Source organism: Nansenia antarctica (genome assembly GCF_963989245.1).
Source record: "Nansenia antarctica genome assembly, chromosome: 4".
Taxonomy (NCBI): domain Eukaryota; kingdom Metazoa; phylum Chordata; class Actinopteri; order Argentiniformes; family Microstomatidae; genus Nansenia; species Nansenia antarctica.
In genome coordinates, this window is record NC_137689.1 from 66,433,414 (window position 1) to 66,454,406 (window position 20,993).

The following is a 20,993-nucleotide window of genomic DNA, read 5'->3' on the forward strand; positions in this document are numbered from 1 at the left end:
TGTATACCTGAGAGAGTGGTTAGCAAGGCAAGGCAAGGCAAGTTTATTTGTACAGCACAATACAACAGGGGCAATTCAAAATAATTTAATAACATTTTAAGAATTTAATAAGATAATGAATAATATAATAGAAATTGATAAAAAGACATGGATGGAAGTGTTAGTGTTTAATCATAACTGTTGGAAAACATGAAGGTTTTTAGCTTAGATTTAAATATGTTTAGGGTTTGGGCCTGATTGATCTCTTCAGGGAGTTTGTTCCAGGAGCATGTGGCAGAGTGACTAAAAGCTGCTGCACAGTGTTTTGTTTTCACTCTTGGAATGATTCATCTGACACTGTGAACCCCACCACACGACCACCAAATGCCCAACCACACGACCTGTTGTTGAACTGTGTATGACGTGCAATGTTCGTTCTTCCCCTATAAAAGGGGAACTGAAGCGGTGTCTTTCGACTTGTGCTGAATGAATCGATGCTCAGACTTTGACTGGGCCCCAGTTCTGTATATGTCTCTTGCTAGCAAGCAATTAATACATTATTCATATTGTGGCGTTCCAAGACTTTATTTCTTGAATCTCATCTCTAAAGAGACAAAAAGTACAGAGTGGTTACCCTAGGAGGAAGAAGGAGGGAGGAAGACCCATCTCTTCAGGCTACACCTTAACCTAACCTTCTAACACTGCACCTTCCTATCTAAAGGACCTTCTTGATCCATATGTCCCCTCAAGGTCTCTGCGCTCACAAGGCTCTGCCCTGTTGACTGTTCCCAGAGTCAGGAAGAAGACAATCGGTGAGCGGGCGTTTTCCTTCCGTGCACCAACTCTTTGGAACCTTCTTCCATTGGACATCAGACAGGCATGCTCAGTGAAAGTGTTCAAAACCAAGTTGAAGACCCACCTGTTTTCTGTTGTCTATATGTCATAGCTTGTGTATTTGTGCTGTGAAATTATGTGTGTTTTTAATTGAAATAGTTGTTTTAAATTGTTTTAAATTGTTGCTTACCTATTGTAAAGCACTTTGACGTAAAGCGCTATACAAATAAAGTTATTATTATTATTATTATGTTTTGAAGCTATTAAGTGTTTGTTTACAAATAATAATAACAAGCTTATATTTTGGATTCTGATGGGGTAATCAGAACTGTTGAACTAAGCTCATGAGGCATCAAGACTCAATGGCTACATAGTATATCATTAATCTAAAATGGATGTAATGTACCATTCCCAAATTGCCCCTTTAATAAAGCCTTCTTCTTATACATTTCCATTGGAAAATGTCAAATGGGGGCAGATTTGTCATTATATGATTTAGACTTTAGAAAATAGAACAATATTTGTATTGGTCTCATCATCCTTGTATGTTTATGTTTATGTTTATTTTATTTGTAAAGGGACAATGCATATAATGAACATTAAAAAATGTAAATACGCCAGATTTAGCCAGAAGGCTAATTTTCATCCATAGTCCCTCGCCAGTTATAAAAAGGCTTCCTAAAAAGATAAAATAACATCACGTAGTGAAAGCGTGCATAGCGAACTTTATACTGTACATGTAATTAATAAGTAATCAAATACAATACAGGTCATTAAAAAGATAAATGGATAAGCCCATACAATAACAACACAGTACAAGCAAGCAGTAACACACAGAAACACAGTACAGACATAGCGTTCAGCATAGACAACAACGAACAAGCTGACATGACACAGAAACATAGAACATGTAACATGTTTTTCTGCGTCTTTGAGCCTCGGAAAAGCGCTATATAAATGTTATGAATTATTATTATTATTATTTCAGTGCTGACAGGTTTGTGTGTTAATCATACATTTTTTTAAACTGATGGCTGAACGACATGTAGGTGTTCAGTTCTTTGAGGTGGGAATTAAGTTCCACTCCAGTGACCCAGTAACTGATCAGGCAGACTGACTGAATACACTTTTCCTCATTGGGATAATGCAGTCTCCTCTAGTGACCCCCCCCCCCCCCCCCGTGATGCGAGATGTGCCCGCTCGCAGGATAACGAACGCTCTAAGTGGAGGTGGAGCCAAGTCATGAGTGACTTTGTAAACAAGGCATATATTTGCATACCTTATTACGTTGTTCCAGCTCAGGGTATTATATTTTTCTAGAATTGAACAGTGGTGAAAGTGCCTTGGTTTCTTATGTAATACTTTAAGTATTTAATAATTATATAATTATATTTATATAATAACTCTAATGGTTTACGTGTTGTGCGATTGGCCTCTGAGCAGCTTGTTAGACAGTAGTTGAAATGTGTAAGGATCATTGAATGTACATACATCTTAGCTGCCTCTGTTGACATTATGAAACGGAAGTTGGCCAGGCTGAATTTGACTCGCTTGCAGATTTTGGGGACATTTTGCCTTGAATGAAAGATTAGAGTCTAGCCAAACACCAAGATATTTAAATCAACTCACAACTTGTAACTCTTTAATTCTTGTTTCTGCTTCTTCTTCTGCTTCTTCTAGGGAGTCTTCCATTTCTCGTAAGATAAGCCTACATTTCACAAGTCACTCGCAAAACGCTGCCAAAAACGGTTTTCTGATGTGTGTTTTTTTTTGCTCTTATTTCTGTTTTTCTTTGTTTTTCTTTCTGTATCCTTGTGTCTTTTTTCCGTTTTTTTGTGCTATCCTACCATCAAACACCAAGATATTTAAATTCACTCACAACCTGTAATTCTTCCCCAGTTACAATAACTTGTGGGTCTTGGTGAAAAACATGCTCACAGTCCTAGAGACATTTAGTTGGAGACGACATTGTTTCAACCATGTTGTAACTTGAGCCAAGGATTTGGTGATTTGGCTTTACTCCTGCCATGTATACAACACTGTGTCATCTGCATACATTAAGATGTCAGCTTCAGGACACACTGATGGTAAGTCATTAATATAAAGACTGAATAATAGAGGGCAAGTTCAGTGACTCATATTGATTATTATGTACACGGACTGATTGAGACCGGTTTGAGAGGTATGTTTCCACCTATTTCACTGCATCATTAGAGAAGTTGAATGTAGACAGCTTAGAAAGAAGAACTTTGTGATTGACTGTATCAAAGGCTTTCTTAAGGTCAAGAAACACAGCACCAACAACACCACCCTTATCAATGAGAGATTTAATTCTCTCTACAAAGAGACAATTAGCAGTCTCAGTAGAGTGTTTGGCCCTAAAGGAGAAGGAGCTGTTATTCAGGTGGGAAATTATCTGCTTAGCTACCCATTTCTCTGCAACCTTAGACATTGCGGGGAGGATGCTGATTGGTCTGTAGTTACAGATGGAACGTGATTTAAAGATAGGAGTAACAATAACTGATTTCCAAGCACTTGGAAACTGTCCCTGTGATATTGGGGTTGGATATTGAGAGGTTAAGGTTTGAAGTGATGGGATTACTCTCGGCTGAACTAAGATCTTTAAGATCTGAACTAAGACTGTATCCATCCCAAACACATCCTTTGCTCTTGATGATTTCAGAGCTCCGATGATATTCATAACCTCCGACTCATGTATATTCTTTATGGTGAAGACTGTAGGTTCCATTGTAGTTGCTGGACATAATGCTAACGCTATTCTGGTTAACTGAAAACCCCTGTGCAGTATTAGCCACAAAGTAGTGATTAGTCAACAAAGTAGTGATTAAAGGCCTCTGCTATTTCAGTTGGGTCCGGTGTGAGGTTCCCATCCAGGTTAACTTCAAATGTTTTTCTGGTGTCATAGTGTTGTCCTGTCAGCTTTTTTAACTGAGTCCAGATCATTTTAGCGTTACCTCTGGCCTCATTAATAGCAGTCATAAAGAAATCTGCTTTGGCTTTTCTAAGCTCTCTTACTACCTTGTTCCTTACCATGGCATAACGGTACTTATCATGTTGTAGTTTTGATCTAAGGGCTATTTTTTATGCAATATCATCATTATAACTTACTCCCTGTGAACAAACCCTGTATATCAGGAGAGGCTGGTGGACATAGAAATTGGAGGGCGGGGTCATTGTAATTCATGGAATGGAGCTTGTCCTCCAATTTTAACCTCCGCCAGCCGCCCCTGCTGTATATTACGTAAGTCGTAAAAATTACGAAGCAAATGAGTGACATTAATACCAGTGACCATAAACACTGTCCACAACAAGCAGCGATGTGGGTCAGCATGTTTGAAGAGGCAGTAAAGAGAAAGGGAACATCTTAAATATGTTGTGCTTATGAGGAGATTAAGATTATGACAAGGTCAATGACATTTAGCAAAAGCCATTGCACACAGGGAGATGTTTTTGCTTCTTCTTCTGCTTCTTCTAGGGAGTCTTCCATTTCTCGTGAGATAAGCCTCAATTTCACAAGTCACTCGCAAAACGCTGCCAAAAACGGTTTTCTGATGTGTGTTTTTTTTGCTCTTATTTCTGTTTTTCTTTTCTTGATGTGTTCTGAGCAAGCTATGTATCCTTGTGTCTTTTTTCTGGTTTTTTTGTGCTATCCTACCATTTTGCCCCATGGATATGATTTTGTTTGTGGTTTGTGGTTTGTTTGTTTGTGGTTTGTGGTTTGTGGCTTATTTACATGTATTAAGTGTTCTTTGTGGTATATTGAAACCTAGCTATTGACAGGAGTGGAACTATGTACAAGCCTTCTGGTCTTCGTTCCCTCCTTGCACCGTTTCATGTGTGATAAAGAAACTAAACTAAAGTAAACTAAATGTTACAACGTTGAGAAACAAAATCTAGGCTTATTTTGATAAGTCTCGCGGGACTCATTAAAATTAAGCTTGGATTTTCCGTTAGCGACGTTGAAGGAATACCCCCCTGGTAACATACAAGGGAGATAGAGTACAGTCAGAAGACTACATTTGAATTGCACTTGTACTTGTGCATGTACATTATAATTACTCTAGTAACAGTATTGTACAGTATTGCTACTATAATTTCTGAATTGCTTTGTAAGTTTGCATGTGTGTGGGGGCGCTTAGGTGGCGTAGCGGGTTAAGCGCTGACCATGTAACCGCAGGGTCCCCGGTTCGATTCCGGCCGAGGACATATCCTGCATGTCATCCCTCCTCTCTCTCTCACCCATCCTTCCTGTCTAAATCTTCACTGTAACTGTCAATAAAAATGAAAAATATGAGTGGGACTGCCCCACTCAGAAAAAGTTACTTAAAAAAAAAAAAAGTTTGCATGTGTGCTCATAGACATGGGACAGTACCTGTAGGTGTAAGGGCCGACCTCAGTGAGAACAGGCTTGGCTCCGGCCAGGAATTCTTCTGGGTTGGTGCAGTTGAAGAAGAAGTACTGCATGAACACTGGAGGAGGAGGGTTCTTCCATGTCGCAAAGACACGGCTGCCCTCCGTCAACGTGATCTCCTAAAAATAAAAAACCGAAGACCGTTGCAATTGTCAACTTTTAAAATTGTTTTATTAGAACATCAGTAAGTAAAACAAAAAAGGCACTATGGCCATTTTACTATATATTATAGTATCATAGTATCATCAGCACATGATAAAACATCTCAGTTGCTCATCTTTTCACAGAGATCGCTTCCCTTTACTTCCTTCCTCATAACAGTTTTTTTTCTTAGAAAACAGACCCACGTGTTGAACTTTGGAGTTCAACAATTTGAACTCCTCAAAAACATACTGAGAGGAAAAACAAGCCAGGGGGAGGGAGAGAGGGAGGAATGGAGGTGGGGAGGGAGGGGGGCGGGATAGAGGCCTAGGTCTACTGCTCGCCAAACATGAATGGCATGAAGACCCTGCTTCTTTTGTCAGCGTATCCAATGGAAACCACTCACTACACCAACCAACCAACCTCTCCTCCTCTCTCTCTCTCTCTCTCTCTCTCTCTCTCTCTCTCTCTCTCTCTCTCTCTCTCTGACTGATCATGTGATTAGTGAGCTCCATGGCCACCCGTTAGGCTCGGCCGTGACCTTAATAATCTGGCTCACATTCCTGGGGTCTGAGCAGCGAGGGGCTTGGAGACGCCTCAGCCCCGCGGTTCCCTTGTACCCCCATGGTAAGGGCTGCCATGCTAGACAATGGCTGCAGGCCCGCAGCATCCAGATAAAGACCACAGGCACCAGGGGATCTGAGGAGGGGGTGTAGGGTGGGGTGGGGGGGGGGGTGTTGTTGTGAGGGTGTATGGGCCCCCCCCCCCCCCCCTCGCAAAGACCCTCTCAACGACAAACGTCCAGCTGACTAGCTCGGGACAATGTGGCTGTCACCTTAGATAGAAGGAGAATGTGGGGTCTGTATGGTCTTCAGTGTGAGGGTTGAAAACATCAGTTTGATCATCCTCCTAGCGTCGTAGCTATATGAAATACTAAAAAACAAAACACACACCGTAGTTTGGTGAGGTGCACTGCAGGGCTGGTGGGTGAAACGTAAAAGAAAGAAAGAGAGCCGCACACTCTTGCTCCGATGCAAACCATTTTTTGGACCAACGTTTGGGCAGCAAGCTGCTTTCTTCAGGATCTAAATCGACTGAAGCTATAAGAAATGCTAACTAACTATCAACCTTATTTGAAAGACTTCCTTAGACATCAGTATCTTCAAGCAATTCTCTGACATGTGCTACAGGGAGGAATGGAGGTGGGGAGGGCACCATTCAAGACATTCTCTGAGCCTGTGGCGGCTCGTGGAGGTAGGAATTGGAGGACGGGCTCATATGAAATGGAATAAACAGTGGTATAAAATATCATTCCTCATTCCATTCCATGCATTATAATGAGCCCGTCCTCCGATTTCTACCTCCACCGGTCTCCCCTGATCTAAGCAAATGTTGTAGCGACTAACGTTCAGCAAGTTCACGAACGTGAGGTCAACAAGACCAGAGGCGGTGGTTTCACCCGGTCCTCCTTACACATGTCGGGGTCCATTGTTTGAGGCCAGGGTCACCCGACCCCACCATGCCCAGTCCAGCAGGCCTCTCTGCATGGTGGCGTCGACCCCTTAGCTCAAGTGACCCACATTCAGGGCCTCCAGAGATGCAAATACCAAACACTTCAGCGTTGTTACCCAATAAGCCTGCCCAGTGTGAACGAGGCTTAACCTACTGCTGAGGGAGACTCTGGTACGGTCTGAGCTGTGTGAGCACCAACCAGGATCTGAAGAGTTGTTTGAGTCTGTTGAATCTGTTCAACATGTTCTTCAATCCGTTGCATACATGTGCACCTAATTGAGCGGTCGGCTTTTTCTCGTGGTCATTGTTCTTGATAGGCTGTGTGTTTGGTCATTTTTTATTTAAAATCATATTACAATTAATTCATTTTATGGCCTTATCTTGTGTTTCACAGATGTTATTGCAATTGTCTATCCCACTCACTGCAAGAGCAGTGAAAAGGGCTTGTGTACATTTACTTAGCGGTTCTCTGAGTTGACATGAGGTCGTGAATAAGAACATGCACCCTTTACTTAACGAGCCTATTAATCTCGACATGTCATGTGGGACGAGCTGCTTTGCCAATGGACAGGCTTTAAAGGCGCACTTCCAAAAAGTGGTGCATTGACCAAAAAAGGCACACTTTCTAAAAAAGCCCCTTTAATAAAAACTTGGGGTCATTCAATTGGGACAAGGAATCCTAGTCACCTGAGGTAACAGGAGGAACCTTTGTAATAAGTAACCTCATTAAACAAGGTTAAATGATGAAAACAAGGTTAAACAAACATTTCAACATCCACATTTTGTACGATTTGTGCCGAGATAAAGTCCAAGCTGGCCTGCAGCATAGTCTGGCCTATTCCTGTCCTGGTCTGGCCTGCAGCATCATGCTAGTGATAGCCAATGACCACTGTTTGCTTGGCATAACATCAGCATAGGCCTACCTACTGTAGCCATAAACAAGGGGGTAATATTAAGGTCAGTGGAACAAAGGCTAAGTAAATATCAAACAGTCTTTCCCCTCCATCCTCCTCTTCCACCTTTATGACTGACAAATTAACAAGCTATGACTGACAAGAGTTATGACTTGATCTAAGTCTAAAACGACTTGAGCCGAGACTTAACTAAGGCTTGTCTCGGCATGCTCAGTAGTTTGAAAATAACTTTATTTTATCTCCAATATGGTGAAAATTCTGCCTAGCCATTTCTGTATTGCATATACCTATCTAATCTTTCTAGATCTACAGTACAGTACAGTTTTAGATCTACAGTACTGGCTAGTAGGCTTGGAATACATTAAACCGATCGCAGTATTATTTGGGGACGGTTTAGCGGTATAAAAAATGGGAAATTGTTCAAGCCTACTGGCTAGTCATAGTGCAATAAGGGGCAGGGCTGTAGGAAGTATTCAGCAACAGTGGTGTCCCATCTGGCTCATGACATGCTTGTCTTTGTCCTCACTATAACCCCTGTGGTCTAGATTCCCCAGTGAGCAACACTTAATGTGGATAATGGGTTAGTTGGTGTAACTAGGCCAAAGAGTGCGTAGTATAGGAGAGAGGTTACTTAAACTGGAGTTTGGAATGGGACAGAACCAATCAATTATCAATCCATCATCAATCAAAGTTTATTTTACATGGATCTCTTGAGACACATCTCTTTACTGAGAGAGGACCATAGAAGATCAAAGATCCATCTAGAACACGTCACATCTGTAGTCAGAGAAAAAAAACGGTGACAGCAATTTGTCTGGGTTTGAGAACACCTCAAACCACAAAACGAGAGTTCACAGGGGAGAGCAAACAGAGTTTCCAGTCAGATCATTTCTCTTAACGTTTTGGGAACCCACACACCCCCATGCAGACCTACTATATAATATGCTACACTATAAAACACTCTCTGACTCCTACACCTGCTGGTGTGTTACATGATACTCTGCTTACAGCTATTTCGAAATGAGAGTTGGGACAGCTCTTACTATAGCTCCCCCCTATTTTTCATTGCTATTTCGAAATGAGAGTTGGGACAGCTCTTACTATAGCTCTCCCCGCCCCACCCCCCCCCCACACACACAGCCCCTCACTGCTCCCACAGTAGGCCTAAGTACTGTGCTGTATGCTTACTAGCCCAGATAGTCAGATAGCCTCTCTCTAACTGAAATAGCCGGGATGCTTCTTGATACAATTGTAACGGGATTGTCTTTGTGGAAAGCGGCCACAAAGACAATGTGTTTCATTGCAGCCTGCTAGCAGTCATAACATAATAACCCTAAGGGAACTGAAAGACTGTGAGAAAAGCAAATCTTATGAAAGGTATGCATGTGAAGTTTGTACTATGACTAGACATGAGGGGTGTCTCTGAAGGAGTGATTTGGTAACAAAAGTCATGCAACACAGCTGACAGTGTTTAAAAACAGATTGAGAGAGCAGACATTTGGGGAAGAGGTCAATGTGCACTGTGAATTTCTTTATCAACTCTTCCCACACTGGGTTTGTCTGAGGCAAAAAAGAAAAAAAGATAAGCTTCTCACTCAAACCAATAGAAGCGTTTCCTCTTTAACCTAACCCTATCACCTGACAAATCCTGGACACTTGGTCCTTAAGAGTGATGGCATAATGAATGTGAGTTCCAAGCAGGTGGTATACAGTTTAACCTCATCTCTGACTTTGTACATCCCTTCATACAGCCCCTACATGACCCCTGCCTCCACAAACGCTTGCGCACACACACACACGCACACGCGCGCACACACACACACACACACACACACACACACACACACACACGCGCACGCGCACACACACACACACACACACACACACACACACACACACACACACACACACAAACCACCACAACCCCACCTGCAAGAAAGACATGGAGAGAGCTCTGTGAAAGCTGTGTGGAATCTCTGGGCAGATGGAAAGGATTGAGAAAATCATCCATCACCCAATGCATGCTCTTCTTCCACTGAAGCCAGCATCTTGATTCAATCAACAGCTGTTTACTCTGTAGGGCCGCGCTGCACTGTCCTGTGTTATTGCTCCTATCTTCAAAGTCCTTAGTTCGGGCGGAGTCCTACAACTTGGGCTGGGCTAAAAACCAATAGGGTGGCCTATAGGCTATGCATCGTTATTCCAAGCAGAGGAATTCAGACTCCTTCACCAACAGCGAGGCACCTCCTCACATAACCATATGTGGGGAACGTAGAATCATAAATGTTTGGACTGCTGAGCTCTCCAAACATTCTCCAACATTCAACAAAACAACACCAAAAAGTCTGTTTACTATTAATCATATCAAAGACCACTAGGTACAAAATATATGAATATGGTCATTCAACATTTTATACACTGATAAAATACAGATATCCGTATGCAATTGTCTTAAGATGTGATAAAACCATGATGCTTGTCGGTCAAACCGTAGACAGGACAGAAGCTAATAGATACTATATAACTGACCCCTAACAAATGATTAACTGTTTCTAGAAAACAGAGCTCCAGAGGGAGCATGGAAAATAACCCCCCCAAGCACCCACACCCATATCACTGTCCACTGAATACAACAGACAACACAGTGGCATTGTACAGTAGCATGCCCCATAGCAATAACAATACCAATGACAACAACCTGGATTATCATGGCAATAGGAAAATCATTGATCCGTTCAGTTGGGCAAGAAGGACTGAATGGCAATGTCAACAAAGAACATTCATTAGCTGCTTTTTCAATTAGATGAGACAATGTTTAGCCTTTTTTTGTTGTTGCTTTTACAAGTTTGCTGTGTCAACTCATAAACCACTTGAAGCCCAAAGACCTATCTCTCTCACTTCATATTGATGCACATTCACCTGTCTGCCATCCACTTTCAAAATCAATGTGCTATACGCCATGATAATAAATAAAAAAAACAGTAAAGTATGTACAATTTCTGTCATTTAAGTAAAAAAAAAAAAACTATTAATATAAAAATACATTAAGAAGCACGGCAAAGCTACTCGCTCTTGGTGATCATGTTTTGGGGATGAACTTTCCTTCTGTGGCTCTAGGATTACAAGACAACAACGAATGTAAATAAATAGATAGAACAAAACAGTTCCACAATTTGAGTGGCATATATATTAATCTACCAAAGATCTCATTATGGAGACGCACTGAAAGGATAATACGCTCAATGAATGGGCGTTGTTGAATAGCAGAAAGGACTGGCCATATAGGGAGCCTGGTCTTAGATCACTTTGCATTTCGCATTTATTCTGCAGAGACAGACCTACTGTCGCTGCCATTAAAACAATCATGATTCACTCTTGTGCGAGTATATTTGCGATTATTAGTCTGGGTATAATAGAACCCGTAACTCAGGGGTCTGTGCGCTGATTTTGAGATTGTGCCAACTATTGGTTATCTGGAAAACTTCCCACGGGGGGGACCGTGGACTATGGACCATGCGAAAGTAGGCTACCATGACAAATTCGAAACAGATTGTTAATCTATGCTATAATGTTCACTGTATGTCTCAAAAGGTCTCGAGCACTGAGCATGTTTTTCTTTTCATTTTCATTCATATAATTGCATGGAGCAGTGTCCCAATTCTTATAATATACATATATAATGTATATATAAATACAAAAATACAAAAGAAACGTAAAAAAAACTTACCCTTTTTAGTCGGTTGTGGATTATTGTTTGAAATACTTGAGCCACAAATAAACCAATCCCAATTATAAGTAGATGAGCGCACACAATCCCGACTCCATAAATGGCACAAGATCTTCGCGTCATGATGCAGGTGCCTCCAAGACAACAGTGCGTAAAAGTTGAACCACTGGAGGATGCTGTGCAAATGTTGCAGTCTCTAAAGTAGATTCAGTGGGCTCACATTAACAATGCAACTTCAATAAACGGACTTGGCTTTCAAAAAGTTGCACTTGATCTTGTTTTCTTTATGAGGGATTGCTTTTATGCTCCGTTTTCCCGCGGATGTAGATTGAATTGTGAGGAGCGATCGTTGGTCTATTCTAGTCGAACGGAGAAGTTAACTGCACTTCTTTGCTGGCTGAATAAGTTGTTAAGTTGTAAAAACAAAGGGGGTAGTTATGTTAGGCTATCCGCTTTCCAGTTAATAATGAACTAGCTTTATCACAAAGACGTAGGTAACAAGCAGTCCGAGGTGGATATGGTGTAATAAACGTATGAAACATGCCACTGACTTTTTGTAGCGGGCTGGAAGGTCACAGTAGTGCCCTCTCTGTGCTAAACGAATGTTGATTGGCTGTAACTCAACGGCTGTTCTCCCTGGCAGCACTTGTGTCCATATGGTGACTGTTTCCGCCTGAGAGAAGTGTTGACTGGCTTGCTGCCAGTAAGTTGTGTAGGATACTATATAGCACAAGACATTCAGCATAGTATAACTTACCCCACTAGGACTTTACTTAATTTGTAAATGAAATTAGATGTAGAAGTAATGATGATGAATTGACGAATATGGATATAATAACACTGTAGAAATATGCTTTGCATTATCATGAATTTGGTTATAATAATAAACCAAATTCATGGTTATGGACATCGACACTTGCAAGTAAATGAGAACTAGCTGACTCTGGGCATTTCAGACATTTTCTATCTAGTTTTAATTTGTAAAAAAAAAAAAAAAAAAAAAAAAGGATAAGGACCCTTTATGTCAACAACAGGTGTGACACCACTTTAAAGACATAACATTAGGACATATTTCTCAGAAAGACTGAACATGTAGAAACTTGGAGCACTATTTATCTTTCAGAATAAAAAACATTAGCTACCATTGTCTTACAGTTTCAGGCAACCTTTTACCTCATTTTAAATAGAATCAAAGTTCTAATGTATAAATAATGAGCTTTGTAGTTTTGTAACTAGGGTCTTAGAGCTGTGCTAACCATTCACAGAACACACTGTTCACAGAATCTGTGTGCATTACACCAGGTGCTGGAGATCACACACATGCTCTGCAGCCATGCATTTGAATGAAGGGGTGGTACAGAAAAAGGACTAGCGTAGTAGCAGAAGCGACCTTGACTTATACTGTCTAATTACCATACAGTATGACTTCCATAAAGCCTCACCCTTCCTTCAGTAACCTACTTTTCTCCAGTTTTGGGGGGGGAAAAATATTAAAAGGATAGTTCACCCGAATTACAAAATCCCAGATTTGGTTGAACTATCCCTGTAATGGTATTACACAGGTATGGTATTAGACTATACGTATATAGTATATACATAACTTCATGTCATGTTTGATCATATATGAGAATTTGTGTATTTGATTGTATGGCTAATAATATGACTGAATCATCGTTAGTTTCATGAACACATTTAAACAATTATTATTAACAACAACAACTACAACAACAACAACAACAACAACAACAATGGCTGTTCTATTGATGAATCTCCAGCCAAGCGTATGTTCACGGCCAGATCTCCACTGACACCACAAGGCCTAATTAAGTTATGGAATTTAGTAGGCCGACAGAGCGTATCATCAACAGACAGTCACATGTACAAAACAACAAAGTCATTTTTACCTAACTGATTCAATGGCAGGCTTATTCAACGGGTGGCCTATAGGGACCAGATCCACCCATCCGCCAATTTAGATTAGACCCTTTGATGATTTTTGAAGTTTTTTTTCTGAGTGGGGCAGTCCCACTCATATTTTTTCTTTTTAATGACAGATATAGTAGAGATTATGACAGGAAGGATGGGTGAGAGAGAGTGAAGGGATGACATGCAGGATATGTCCGTGGCTGGAATCGAACCGGGAGCCCTGCGGTACATGGTCAGCGCTTCCACTACGCCACCTAAGCGCCCCTTTGATGAACTTTGAAGATGAATCAACATGTGCATTTTTTATATTTGCTCATGTTCAAAATGTCAAAAGGCCAGCCTAAATTGCTTTTTGGAAGATTGTAGCTTTTATTATGTTTTCAGCATTGGGATCTGGCCAGACCTTATGCGAAATATGTTGGTAGTTTTAGGGAATGTAGGTGAAATGCCCTGTTTTAAGGCTCAATACGTCTAGGTATCAGGTGATATTTCCTATGGCTATATTTTTTTGCAAGTCACAATCGCGTCACACATTAAAGGCAGGAGATTTGTATCTATTATTATTATTTTTACCAGCCAACTTGCTTTAGGGTATATGCACTGTGCAATGTAAAACCCCTGCAATCCTTGTAACAGCGATTGTTAACACAAACTGGTTTCTCTGGCTTTTGAATCAACTTAAATGTATGTGATGGCCTGATGGCCTAAGCACCCTGGCATTTGACCTTGGTGCCCTAACAAATTGTTGCCTAAAAAAGAAATTCAAGGCCTGGTGTGAACAGGTGTTATGGGAAAATCAGCTATACACGGTGTGCATGCCTTTTCTAAATTAGTTATGGATCATTATAATAGTCTAGTTCCTGGGGCCATTTATTTGAAAATCTATAGGACATTGATTGGGCCAAAATTCACAAGGAGAGAGCCATCTAGTGGCAATGAAAATATATCACACTTTTTTTGTAACCATTTTCACATCCAATTAATTGTAGCCTATGCATTGACTGGAGGAGATCATTTGCACACCAACTCCCAGGTTCAAAACACTTGGATATTATCCTATAGCCTACAAATGACACACTCCCAAGTCAGAATCATTGGATATAGATCACTTCCAAAACCACAGCTGACAGAAATTGGCTGATTGTCTTATTAACAACACAGTTTAATTGTTATATTTTACCACCGAGGTTGTTTAGAGAACACAATCTCTTCAATAACAACACAGCGTGACTGAGGGAGATACATGTCATCACAATAGCTCATGGCCCTCTGGGTGTAAGAAAACACAGCTCACTTCCTGATGGGAGAGAGGGCAGCCTGGTGGGACATCCTCTCTCTCCCCTGGCTTGATTGTGTCCCACTTCTCCTGAACTCTTGTCTGTATGCCTGGAAGACTCAGACACAGACCCTACCCTGTGTGCAGGATGCGTATCCCCATCCTCTCCAGGCAGGGATGACTTCACCACCCAGAGTTTCCCACACAGCGAGGGGCTGAGGGACAGTCTGGGAGCCATGACATGGAGCTATGTATAGTGGACTGCATTTACAGTGGGGAAAATAAGTATTTCATCCCCTGCTGATTTTGTGAGTTTACCCCCTTACAAAGAAATGAACAGTCTATCATTTTAATGGTAGGTTCATTTTAAGAGTGAGACAGAATATTTGAAAAAATCCCAGAAAATCCCATTATATGAATTTTGAAAAAGTATTTGTGTTTTATTGAGTAAAACAAGTATTTCACCCCCTAGCAAAACATGACTCAGTACTTGGTGGAGAAACTGTTGTAACTGTTGTTGGCAAGTACAGCGGTCAAACTTAGTTGGTCACCAAGTTTGCGCAGATCCCATGAGGGATTTTGGCCCACTCCTCTTTGCAAGGTTTGGAGGTTGTCGCTTGGCAACTCGAAGCTTTATAGGATTAAGGTCCGAAGAATGACTAGGCCACTCCATGACCTTAATGTGCTTCTTCTTGAGCCACTCCATTGTAGCCGTATGTTTTTGGTCATTGTCATGCTGGAACACCCATCCACGACCCATTTTCAGTGTCCTGGCTGAGGGAAGGACGTTTTCACCCAAGATTTCACGGTACATGGCCCCGTTCATCCTCCCCTCGATGTGGTGAAGTCGTCCTGTCCGCTTAGCAGAGAAACAGCCCCAAAGCATAATGTTTCCTTGGTGGTCATCTTGGTGACTGTGGTCCCAGCTGCCTTGAGATCATTAACAAGCTCCTCCTGTGTAGTTCTGGGTTGATCCCTCACGTTTCTCATGATCAACGTCACCCCACGAGGTGAGATCTTGCGTGGAGCCCCAGACCGAGGGAGATCGATGGTCAATTTGTGTTTCTTCCATTTTCAAATAATTGCACCAACAGTATTCTCCTTCTCACCAAGATGCTTGCCAAGGGTCTTGCAGCCCATTCCAGTCTTGTCTACAATGTTGTCCCTGAAGTCCTTAGACAACACTTTGGTCTTGCCCATGGTGGAGAAGTTGGAATCTGATTGATTGATTGATTCTGTGGACAGGTGTCTTTTATACAGGTAACGAGGAGTACTTTCTTAAAGTGAGAGGACTAATCTGTGTGCCTCATGGTCACCTGTGGGAGCCAGAATTCTTGCTGGTTGGTAGGGGGTGAAATACTTATTTGACTCAATAAAACACGAATATGTTTTCAAAATTCATATAATGAATAATAATAATAATCTTTTAAATATTCTGTCTCTCACTGAATGAACCTACCATTAAAATTCAGTGATGGTGATCCCACACCCCCAGGGCCATTGGCTCTACTGCAGGGGTCCCCAAACTTTTTTCTGTGAGGGCCACATCATTTTTCCTTTCTGTGATGGGGGGCCTGGGTCGGTCTCTAACATAAAATAATATGGAACGGAGTGAAATGGAGGCGGTTGCGCAAAGCAATTGCGCGCAGGAGAGCACTGGTGGATGCAAACAAAGTCTAAACAGTTGAATTTGGATGGAATTTATACCTATAGTGATATGTCAATGAAATATAATCAGTTTTACAGTCTGATACATGAGGGAGGACCCTCATCATACACGGGGGGACCCATGAAGCAGGGCTGTCTGGGGGTCCTTAAACGAGCATCAAACACTTAATTTCTACCATTCTGGTGAATTGATATGCACCAATTTGTGACCTTTCTGCATCAATTTATGGTGGAAATGTCATTATTTATGCAAAGGAAAACACAATATTCAGGCACCAGATGATCAAAATATAATGTAATATAATGCAATATAAGGCTCTCAGGCATTCTGTACTTTCAAATATGTATTCTCCTTGAGCAGTCAACATCAACTATCAGCTATTTCACTAGCAAAAACTAAAGATAACTTATTTGCGAAACAGCGCCCCCGCCACCACGTCGGCGCAGTGCCGCTATTGCAGTCAGAAATGACAGAAATCCACCTAGTGCAACGCCTGTAGAAAATTGACGTTGTTCAAAGGGCCGGTCCAAGTGTGGGGGTGGGCCGTGTCCGGCCCGCGGGCCGTAGTTTGGGGACCCCTGCTCTACTGTATACAAAGCTGTTGACCTTGATGATAACACATTGCTAGTTAGTTGTCTCATTCGTCATTCATCAGTGACTTCATTGTAATTATTACAGTTAATAGTTTTGTAGCACTTTATTTGAATGGTCCTTTATAATGCCTACATGAGATTGTCAGAAACTCATAATAACAGTATTACCCCAAAAAATGGTAGTGTTAATGTGGCAACAAATCTGATGTGAACTGTAATCAAATTGGCTTACACTGTGAACTTCAACATTCTTGGCTGAGAATTACATTTTTCTCTGAAAGACCATTGTTGAGAACCACTGATTTATGACCTACAGCGTATATACTGTACAAATACTTAATAATGGTTTAGATACGATAGGTTGATATGTCTCTTCATCCAACAACAACAATAACAACAACAAAAACAACGTGTTGTACAGTGTACAATATGTGTGGAATGATTGAGTTACAGAATGACACATTTTTTGGCTGCAAGACGAGGAATCAACTTGATGTTAATTTCCTTTATTTCACATGGCAGAGGTTATTTAACCTCTGAACTGTGTGATGAATACATTGATAAAAAGGCTAAAACAATAAGAAGGATTAGAAGTTGAAGAAGCATTAGAAGCATTCTATAGTTTTGTCATGTAGTAGTAAGCAGGGACAAACGCTGGGCAAAAGGCACAACAAGAGTCACTGAAGAGTTTCTGTGGAGCTGAATCAGACTTATATACAGACTTGTGCATATACGTAGACTTGTGTGTTGGGGAGGGGGCTGAGAGCCCCATAATAGGTAGAGCCGGCACAGTGTAGCTATTTGGAGCATGCACTCACTCTATTGAGTGGTGAACCAGATACCCATTAACATTCTAAACTGGTACTTAGGCTACTAGTATTCTTGCCTTAAGACCCCTGTAAGGCCCCCTGTGTCAATATTACAACATCACATTTAGCTATCCCCAAATAATTATTAAAAATATTAAAACACATTTACATTTAGTCAATGGGTCCTATTCTTTACCGTCGCAATGCAATATGGTTAAAATTCTAAATGATTATTATCACAGCAACTCATTACTTGCTTTGTTTTTGTTTTCACTCACTAAAAATCACAAACTCTCTTATGAGTTGATGGGCATGTACCTCCCACTCTTTGAGTAGTATTCCATGGCAGCCAAACTGAACAGCCAGCAATATTGCACAATTTTACAGGCCTCCATAGCTTAGTTCCCACCTTTCATGTCCCGGTCCGGCTCATGTGGCACTGTAACTGATCCTGACCCCCCCCCCCCCTCAAAACTGGTGTGAATACAGCAAGTGTGCTCTCAAGTGCGGTGTCAATGACTAGTTGAGTTATTGGCAACGTATGTGGATCGTCAAAAGAGAGTTATGTCATGTGTGTGAGAGAGAGAGAGAGAGAGACCGTGCCCTTCCTGCCACCTCTGTTTACAGGATATTAATAGGATATCAAAATCGTGTAGGAAATGGTTGCTTTCCTGTCATTAGTGACGATAATAGTAACGATAATGACAGGATATCACTTAAGAAGGCCCAGAGCATGTCAACGTCACCAGGGGTTGTTCATGGACTAGAGTAGTTGATTGGTGAACGAACGGGGAACAGTTGAACAGGGTGAGCTTGGACAGATATTTTGATGTCTTAAAAAAAATAAAGATGGCTTCTTGGACTCCATTTCCTACTTCCTCTGTCTCCTGGTAGTTCATGTTGACAGGTGGTCTGATGCAGCAGCAACTGCACTTGGCCTGAGCACACAGGACCTGCAGCCGTTACAGTAGCATGTTTAAACTGTGAAACTGATCCCTACTGCAGCTGTGGACTTTTAGTAAACCTCTCTTCATGAAGTAGCTGAGAAAAAAAAGAGACACTTAGGAGTCGTTGTGAAAATATTGTTTAGTTTAATAGCAGTAGACAAACACTAGGTGTAAACACATTTGTTGGTTATTATATTGTATCATGTCATATATGGCGCTTTTCCACTACAGGGCCGACCCGGGTCGGCCCGGGCTGGCCCTGTTCTTTTGCCTTTTTCCACTGCCAACCGAGCCGGACCAGGCCACAGTACCCATGCCATTTTTAGTTCCTGTTCGGGATGGGTAGCGAAAGGTACTTTATTGCCAGGCTGCGGCTGCGGCAAGTAACAGGCACGTAACATCCATATGCTGTATACATAAATATATTTGACTACCAGCAAGACAGCGCAGCACACGTATCTATAACAAACGCGGAGATTGTATGAGCCCCGCGTCATTCCAATGAGAGTGTCAAGCACAGCCTTTCCGTAGAAATACATTCTGTGCTGTGCTGTGCCGTTCCATAGTCCAGCGCTTCATCATCCCCCTTCTAAAACTGCCATCACCCCTTTCCATCCCTGGCGTCATTTTATGAATGAACGTGGTATTACATATTTACATATTACATATTTGTTGTTATTTATGGAAGTGTCCGGTTGCTGGAGGAACCAGGACGCCGGCTACACTGCACAGTTTAGCCCGAAATAGAGAGTGCTTTATCCCGCTAATAGAATACAGTTCCAGTAATAACACTTTTATCTCTATATTGTAATCATTCTCTTCATCTGTTTTTAAATGTTGATCTATTTATATCGATCTATTCTTGCCAATTCCTTATTACCAGTGGAAAGGGGGAAGGCTAAAACACTTTAGGACTTTCCGTTCAACGGAGGAATTTCCCCTGTTGATGTGACGAACTGAAAGCGGCAAGTAACAGGCACTTAACGTTACATGTTTTAAGGCTGATCTGTGCATGATAATGCTGCATTTTGACATAATTCTTATCGCATTTCCACCGTTGAGCTGTAAAGCGGCACATACAGTGAAGTGCTCTTATGACACGTAACTCCTCCTACAGTCCCGGGTCGCTCCGTATGTTATCATGTTATCATATATATTATATATCATAAATCTAGATACTATACTTGCAGTGTGCGTGCGTGCGTGCGTGCGTGCGTGCGTGCATGTACATCCTTTCATTTGTTACAACCCCGGCTCAAAGGAACAGAGCAACATAAAGGACACAACACAACCAAGGTTTAAATGTAAAAGTAACTTGGTTTTTATTAACTCAACATAAGGAACTAAAGGGGAAATGGTGGTTGGGGAAGACACCATGATGTCACCGGTGATGTCACAGAGACGTCACAGAGTGGTAATCGGATCCATCATCGGAGGAGCTGCTGTGGTTGTTGCCATAGCGACCGCGCCTCGCCGGGCCGGACACAAAGTCCTCTACAGCCGCCAGCGTGGTCTCCATGGAGATGAGCCTGCTGAGGATCTCTGCCTGCACCTCCAGACCCTGGCGGAACATGGAGGGCATGGGGGAGGGGCGACGCTGGGGGAGGGGGGGGGGTCAGAGGTCAATTGGACGTCTGAGGGTTTTCGTTCTGAATGTCGTCACTGAATTGTTACTGCTGGGTCTTACCTCTCCCTCTCTCTCCCTCATTCTCTCTCTCCATCCCTACCTCCTCTCTCTCTCTATCCCTCCCTCCTCTCTCTCTCTCCATCCCTCCCTCCTCTCTCTCTCTCTCCCTATCTATCTCCCTCTCTCTCTCTCTCCCTCCCTCCCTCCCTCTCTCCCTCCTCCCTCCCTCCTCTGTCTCTCTCTCCCTCCTCCTCTCCTCCCTCCTCTCCTCTCCTCCATCAGTTACCTGCTTGTGTTCATCCCCTCTACGGCTGCTGTTGGTTAGGAAGCGGACCAGGCAGAACCCGACCAGGCAGAACCCGACCAGGACCCAGAGCAGACAGGACCAGTCCTGGACCAGCCAGGAGGAGGCCTCACTCCAGACCCCCTGGGCGGCCACACCCCCCCACGCCTGGGGGGGCATCTCCAGACCCACCTGGGACCAGGAGGAGGCCTCACTCCGGACCCCCTGGGCGGCGAGACCCCCCCACGCCTGGGGAAGCATCTCCATACCCGCCTGGGACCAGGAGGGAGAGCCAGACAACCTCTCACGGATCATCTCTGAACT

At 42.3% G+C, this 20,993-nt stretch overlaps 1 protein-coding gene across 2 annotated transcripts in view; it reads right to left on the reverse strand.

Moving 5' to 3' along the window:
• LOC308156542 (lysosome membrane protein 2-like) overlaps positions 1-12,047 on the reverse strand; it is a 26,579-nt gene extending 14,532 nt beyond the window's left edge. For both annotated transcript variants that reach the window (XM_080529910.1, XM_080529909.1), the window contains exons 1-2: positions 11,540-12,047; positions 5,207-5,364 (exon numbers count right to left, since the gene is read on the reverse strand). In XM_080529910.1, coding sequence (XP_080386036.1) covers positions 5,207-5,364; positions 11,540-11,662 — 281 coding nt within the window. In that variant the 5' untranslated portion in view covers positions 11,663-12,047. The remainder of the gene's footprint in view (positions 1-5,206; positions 5,365-11,539) is intronic.
• Between the last annotated feature and the right edge of the window lie 8,946 nt (positions 12,048-20,993).